General features: G+C 33.7%; 1 protein-coding gene across 1 annotated transcript in view; it reads left to right on the top strand.

Moving 5' to 3' along the window:
- Nucleotides 1-624: 624 nt before the first annotated feature.
- SLC9B1 (solute carrier family 9 member B1) overlaps nucleotides 625-8132 on the top strand; it is a 49780-nt gene continuing 42272 nt past the window's right edge. The window contains exons 1-2 of the mRNA XM_060087954.1: nucleotides 625-702; nucleotides 3043-3181. Of these exons, the coding sequence (XP_059943937.1) occupies nucleotides 634-702; nucleotides 3043-3181 (208 nt within the window). The 5' untranslated portion in view covers nucleotides 625-633. The remainder of the gene's footprint in view (nucleotides 703-3042; nucleotides 3182-8132) is intronic.

Genomic DNA, 8132 nt, shown 5'->3' with positions numbered 1-8132 from the left:
CTCAAAGGCAGCAAAGATCACAGAGAAGGTAGAAACAACAGATATTTTAAAATAAATGTTTCCAGAACTAATTCTCCTCTTGATATGGTTCTAGTTCACTGTTTTTTCCTAGTTCATTCTTATTCAAAATAAAACCTATTTTATTTTACTTAAGTGTTGAACCCACAGACCTTTCTAATGGACCATGTATAAAGACAGCATGCTTATAGATGTAGTTTTAATGTAGTTGATCGCATTTCATTTAAAATTTTTTTGAAGTCTCTTATGCAGGAGTTGACTGACTAGAGTAAATCAGTGATGGAAATTAGCTCAAACATATTAATTCAGTGCATGAAATAAAGAACTAAGTTTTCTGATATATGCTTTTAGGATATGGCCCAGGAGTATGAACTACTGAGAAGTATTAAATTGTTTTGTGATAATGATTTTTAAAATTTATGCACATGACTTTGGTTAATAACTTTAAAATGAATATTTGGACTGTTTTTACTATAAAGATATCTGACTTGACTGTGGTGAAACTTTATGCTAAAAAATTATTTAAAAATTAATCCCACCTAACCGTGTTTGTTTTCAGATGGACTTATCGTCCTTTTTTTTTTTCTTTCTTTCAAATTACTTTTAAACATTAGTATGTACACCACAGATCCAAAAAATGAACATTTGGAGGATAAAAACATCCAATCATCTACAACTCCTCAGGTAAAAAATTAAAACTATATTGTAACATATGACATGAAAACAATCTGATGCTAAAATTTATTTTTAAAGTTTACTTAATAGTTTTTTTATATGTTTGGTTTAAAAGTGAGAAGTGGTCATTTTATACTATGAAACCATAGAAAATGAATTCATAGCCCTATACTTATTGTATGTGAAAGATATCCATAACATATTGTTAAGTAAAAAAGCAGGTTATGGAACACTAGTATATTTACATTTTTATTAATAAATAACACACATACTCTCTCTCCCTTTCTCAGTCACCCTCTCTCTTTTACATACATGCACACATTTCTAGATAAATATATATCAATATGTTAGCAATGGTTAACTCTGAATAGTGGGATTTGGAATGACTTTATTTTTTCCTGCTTATCTATATTTTTTGTTTTTCTAACATGATCATGTGTTATCTGGGTATTTAAAAAATAAATGATTCATGCTAAAAAAAAGTGATTATTTTAAAATAGCTAGTTTTAATATGGCCCAAGAAATGGGCAAAAGGAATGAAAACATGGAAGGGGCGACTATAGATTATTTTGGAACCAAAGAGGCAGATTTTAGGAATAATGAAAATTTGGCTTACTATTTCTTGCCATGTCCAGAATAAAGTTAGTAGTTTAGAGTATAAGAGGTAAAGAAAAATCTAAATTAATTAAAATGTTGTGCTGTACATTCAAAGGAGACCCAGGTTTTTATTTTTGCAAGTATGTAGAGTAAGTCATTAGACCTTTTGTTGACCTAGTTTTACTAAATATTAATCGCTCATAATTAGAATTATAAATTGTTTATTTTTATTTTGTTCCTCTCTTTTTTTTTTTTTTTTTTTTTTTTTTTTTTTTGCGGTACGCGGGCCTCTCACTGCTGTGGCCTCTCCCGCTGCGGAGCACAGGCTCTGGACGCGCAGGCCCAGTGGCCACGGTTCACGGACCCAGCCGCTCCGCGGCATGTGGGATCCTTCCGGACCGAGGCACGAACCCGCGCCCCCTGCATCGGCAGGTGGACTCCCAAGCACTGCGCCACCAGGGAAGCCCCTAAATTGTTTATTTTTTAAATAGAGGTTTCTACAGTTCTTAAGGGCCAAAAAAGTCCTTTTTAAAAAATGTTTAAAATATTCACCATTGATTCTAATTACTTTATCTGTAAAGACTTCATCTTACTCTATGTAAATTTATTATAAATTCTGAAATAATAAAACTTAAAATAATATGGTTTTATTGTATATGACCTTTCACCCACCCTAATCAAAACTCACCTTTGTGTCTTTACCCTGGACCTTTTGTATAGTGACAGACTTTCCAGAAAAAGGTCTCTATATCAGAACTCCAAAAGATTAATCATGATCCAGTTTAAAGAACTTTGATTTTAAAGAGCTACATAATTCGTTTACACCAGCTGCTATGGCGCCTCTGTCTCCCTAGTCATTAAATGCTTCCTCTTCCTTTCCTTAATCTATCCAAGCTCTCTAGCCTTTGTTACCATTTCTTGTGACAATGGGATGTTCTCTCTCCACTGCACTCAAAAATATTATCAATACACTCAAAGCGTTGGCCTGCATGTCCACACACGTACCTGCATGTGCGCACACACACATGCATCATGATAACAGCAAGGATGTTTGAATATCGCTATTCCATGGTTAACTATTCTGTTCTGTTTCTTTTTAATCTTTTGTTTTGGTTTGGTTTTTACCTTGGGAGAAGCCTTTCAATATTCTCACAAACTAAGGGTGTCTTTTTTCCCCCTAAATCAGCAGTTTCATTATTAGACTAACTACCATTAAATACTGGAAGACTGAGGTATACCCATAAACCATCTAAATATGTTAACTATAAATAGTAGTGGAAAAAGCATGAACCTTGAATTTCTGAAAGCTTGATCTGTTTTTTTCTCATTTTTCTTTGTTATATAATTTTTCAAATGAAATGAATCCAAGTTAAATTATATTTCACCTCCTTTCCAATTTAGTTGCATTTTAATTCTACAAAAGTTTTGTTGAATGATCTTTGGGAGTTAGACTAAGTAGGGACAGTTTTAATTATTCTGCCTGCACTATAGGCGCACTTATTCAGTATACATAAATCACAACTGAATATGGCAGGGAGGCAGGTCTACAAAAGGCTAAATCAAGGTGCCCTACAAAATACACTGTTGTTACCTCCCCAAATACCTATTGATATAGAGCATGAATATTATTTTGTATGTATAATTCTCCATGTTCACAGTAATAATATGAATTTAATTATGAAATTTGGTTGTCTTTTACATTCATAAAATTGTACAAGTATATTTCTTAAAAGACTCTTGTTTTTCCTTCAGATCCTCAAAGCTAGTGATACTAATGAACATGAAGAAACTAAGGAAACTGTCTTGTCAAAAACAGAGGAAACAAAACCACAGATGGAAAAGAAGTGTTCTTGTCCTCCACAAGGAGTGCTGAATAAAACTATTACAAATGGTATGTGAAATAAGATATGTAAATGGATAGAAAATGAGAAATATATTTGATAAGTATTAAAATACAAGCCAACAAAAACACTGCTTAATCTATACACTCTAGATCAGATGAGCAGCCCTATTTACAAGCAATATGTGGACAAAGAAGAAATAGTTCCTTAAATCTGTCAAAAATAATAATTGCTTAACAGATCTATATTTTAATGTTTTTCATGACTTTTTATGTTAAATTTTGGAAATTAGAAACAGAAGTGATAGAAAGATTTTTATTTAAAACCTACTTTTGACATTTAGTTTTAAGTAGCTAGAAGGAACATTATACTTCTGCCAATATTAAGGTTCTTATTTAAATTAAGCCCCAAATTTTATGCTGTCTTAAAGAGTTGTGTAGAACTTGCTTTCCCACTAAAATTTTAAAGCATCTCATTGTCACCAAATATTTATAGAAGGTTTTTTTCCCCTAGATTTCTATATGATTAAACTTGAGAGTGAGAATGACCTTTAGAAGTACAGATCTCACAGAGAACAAAAATTAGATTAAAATATGATGAAGGATTAGTATTTAAAGTTTACATTGTTTTTCTTTGCTGCTTGCTAACTTTAAACTGAAAATTTTATTAATTGATGTAGTAAATTCATTTAGCAAAAGTTGCTTTTTAATTAAAATCAGTATTTTTAAGGCCCTGAATCTAAAGTAAACTTGAACATCTGCCAATGTAAGTGACTGGACTCCTTTGTAAATATAACTTCTGCACATAGGTCTCACATACACATCCCCATGACCTTATTTTGGGGGCAGTTTCTATACAGCAGTTGTTAGAAGTAGGGCCAGTGCATGTGGAAGAGAGGGAAATGTATTGGTCACCAAAGATTATCCATTGAGGTTGAGGACTGTGGTTTGCTCAGGAACTATTTGAGGAGTTTTATAACAACAAACTTTGATACTTGTAACTGGTTTCCCCCTTTGTTTTCCTTCATTTTTGATTTTGCGAATTTAGAGAAATTCATAGGAAAAGGAGCTTCATGTTTCTATCTTGAGGGTCTATATTCTTGTACTCTCTTTTTCAATCTGTCTCTCTGTCTCTCTCCCTCTCACATACACACCCTATTTTCAAAATAAACAAACTCTTAAAAGAGTGTATACTCTGGATAATACAAAGAAATAGAGCTGCAGTTTGTCAACAAGTCATGTTTAATTCAGCAATCCTGCAGTGTACACAGGTTAAATTAAATAAGAAATCTAAACTTTCAACCACATGTAGAAATCAGTCTCATCACTTTTTTTTTTTGTGGTATGTGGACCTCTCACTGTTGTGGCCTCTCCCGTTGCGGAGCACAGGCTCCGGACACACAGGCTCAATGGCCATGGCTCATGGGCCAAGCTGCTCCGCAGCATATGGGATCCTCCCAGACCGGGGCACGAACCGGTGTTCCCTTCATCGGCAGATGGACTCTCAACCACTGCGCCACCAGGGAAGCCCAGTCTCATCACTTTTAATCACACTGTTTATATCTTACTTGGAGGTTGGCTTCCCTAAATGCAAAGAAATGGATACTCTAGGGCAATAAGTTTAGGTTTTAGGCTATTACTCCTTTTTTGTTTCTTTTTAGTTTACTTTGAATAAAGGTACTAACTTATTTCCATTAAGTTATTTTTCCTTTAAATAAATGAAAGGGAAGCTTTATTATACATCCAACTAAGATTTTCAAATAATCTTGGAAGCAAATTTCTGCATTAAAGTCTTACCACTAGTTTCATAAAGTAAGCAGTCTTGGAAGTTTAGAGCTCAAAAATTATATCCCAGGCAATTCCAGTTTCTGGTCCAGCATCATCACTCCATCCTTACAACAAATAAAGAGCTGAACAAACTGAAAAATCACCAACTCTCCTTAGTTCCATCAAAGAAGTGAGGTCACAGGGCAAATTACCACCCCCCAAATTAGAGACAGGTTGATACAAAGGATCATAAGTTAGAGCAGAAACCTCTGCGGGAACCAGTAGTGAGGGTAGAAGATTTGTCAATTAGCTGGAAGCTCAGTGTGGGCAAGTCTGAGAGTTAAAAACTATAGGAAGAGCCCAGTCATGGTGTTGGGGGACATCCTTCTGTGAGTTGTACCTCCAAGAGCCATCTGTCAGGGAGAGAGAAATGGTAACCACTGTGAAATACACCAGAGATCCTGTTCTTAATAAAACCTGCCCTCAAGAGAAACTGTTTTATCAGAGTATAACCTTTGAGGACTTTATTAGCTAACCAACTAAGGAGAAGAGAAATACCCAACTCCAGCCCTCTCTAGCCATACCATACAACCTAAGGGGGTGAAAAAAGAAAAAAGAAAAAGAAACCCTGAAAAGAAGTTGTGAAATTTACAGCCCAGGGCACACAGCCTCACTAAAAGACTGAGGCCTAACCATAGGACTATAGAACTCTTCTTCTCCCCCTACAACTTACCGTCACACTACCATAGGTCCTTTTACCAGAACATCATGTTCCCCTTTAAACAAAAATATATAAAATGTATTAAAAGGCACAAAACACATTTTGAAGAGACAGAGAAAGCATCAGAACCAGACCCAGATATGGCAAGGGAGTTGGAATTATCAGACCATGAATTTAAAACAGCTCTGGCTAATATACTAAAGACTCCAGTGGAAAGGTAGACAACATGTAAGAACAGATGGGTAATGTAAACAGAGAGATGGAAATGCTAGAAATCAAAAACACTGTAACAGAAATGAATGCCTTCAATGGGTTCATTAGGAGACTATGCACAGCTGAGGAAAGAATCTGATCTTGGGGATTTGTCAACATAAACTTTCAGACCACAATGGACTTAAAAGTATAATTTATTAACAGAAAGGCAGCTAGAAAACCAAAAAATACTTGGAGATTAAACAATATACTTGTAAATAACACATGGGTCAAAAAAGAAACCTCAAGAGACACTTTTAAACATTTTGAATCAAATGAAAATGAAAATACAAGCTATCAAAGTTTGTGAGATGCACTGAAAGCAGCACTTAGAGGGAAAATTATAACATTGAATACATATTTTAGAAAAGAAGAAAGGTATAAAATCAGTTATCTAAGCTTCCACCTTAGGAAACTAGAAAAAGAAGTAAAATAAATTCAAAGTAAGCAAAGGAAAAGAAATAATAAAAATTAGAGCAGATATCAATAAAATTGAAAACAAGAAATAGAGAAAATCAATGAAACCAAAGCTTGTTCTTTGAAAAGATCAGTAAAATTGATTGCCTCCAGCTAGGCTAACTAAGAAAAAAGAAAACATAAATCACTAATATCAGAAATGAGAGAGGGAACATCACTACAGATTCCATGGGCATTAAAATGATAATAAAGGAACATCATAAACAACTCTAGTTCCACAAATCTGATAATTTAGACGAAGTGGACCAATTCCTTGAAAGACCCAATCTACCAAAAGGCACACAAGAAGAAATAGATAACCTGAATAAGACTATACCAGTAAAACAGATTGAATCAACCATTAATAACCTTCCAAAACAGAAAGTATCAGACTCAGATGATTTCACTTATGAATTCTACTAACTATTTAAGAAAGAAATTATACCAATTTTCTACAATCTCTTCCAGAAGACAGAAGCAGAGGTAAGCTTGCCAACTCATTTTATGAGTCTAGTATTACTTTCATACCAAAACTAAAGACATTAGAAGGGGAAAAAACCCAATATCTCTGATGAACATAGATGCAGAAATTCTCAATTTGTTGTAATTCTCTATATTAGCAAATAGAACTCAACAACATATAAAAAGAAGTATACTTTACAACCTTGTGGGATTTATCCTTGGTATGCAAGGTTGGTTCACATTTGAAAATGAATTAATGTAATCCATCACATCAACGAGCTAAAGAAGAAAAATCACATGATTATATCAATAGATGCAGGAAAAGCATTTGACAAAATCCAATACTCATTCATGATAAAAACTTCAGCAAATTACAAGTTCTTTGTCAACTTGACAAAGAACATCAATTAAAAATCTATAGTTGCCATCATACTTAATTGTGAGGAAATAGCTTTCCCAGTAAGATCAGGAACAAGAAAATGATGCCCTCTCTCACCACTCCTTTTCAATATTGTACTGGAAGTCCTAGCTAATATAGTAAGACAAGAAAAGGGTATAAAAGGCATACAGACTGGGAAAGAAGAAATAAAACTGCCTTTGTTCACAGATGACATGATTGTCTATGTAAAAAATCCAAAGAATCTAGGGGAAAAAAATCTCCTGCAACAACTAAAAAGTGAGTATAATAAGGTTGCAGGATACAAAGTTAGTATACAAAAGTCAGGTTTTCTTTCCTTTTTACCAACAATGAACAAATGGAATTTGAAATGAAAAATGTATCACCATTTACACTAGTACTCCCAAAATGAAATACCTACATATAAATCTAACAAAATATGTACAATATCTACATGAGGAAAACTGCAAAATTCTGAAGAAAGAAATTTAAAAACTAAATAAATGTATAGATTTTACACGTTCATGGAAGACTCAGTATTGTCAAGAAATTAGTTTATCTCAACTTGATCTATAGACTCAATGCAACTCCAAATAAAATCCCCACATGTTGTTTCATGGTGTTGACAAATTCATTCTAAAGTTTATATAGATATCACAAAAGAACAAGAATAACTAACACAATATTGAAGGAGAAAAATTAAAACGTGAAGAACTGACACTACTCCCCTACAAGACTAACTATAAACCTATAATAATCAAGAGAGTATAATTTGGTGAACAGGATGTAAATATATTAGTGGAACAGAATAGAGAGCTCAGAAATAGATACACATAAACATAGTCAGCTGACCTTTGACAAAGGAGCAAAGGCAACCCAATGGAAGAAAGGTAGTCTGGTGCTAGATCTACCGGATATACACATGCAAAACAAATTAATCTAGATCA

This window comes from Mesoplodon densirostris, chromosome 1 (assembly GCF_025265405.1).
Source record: "Mesoplodon densirostris isolate mMesDen1 chromosome 1, mMesDen1 primary haplotype, whole genome shotgun sequence".
NCBI classification, from domain to species: domain Eukaryota; kingdom Metazoa; phylum Chordata; class Mammalia; order Artiodactyla; family Ziphiidae; genus Mesoplodon; species Mesoplodon densirostris.
This window is presented reverse-complemented; position numbering and strand designations above follow the sequence as displayed.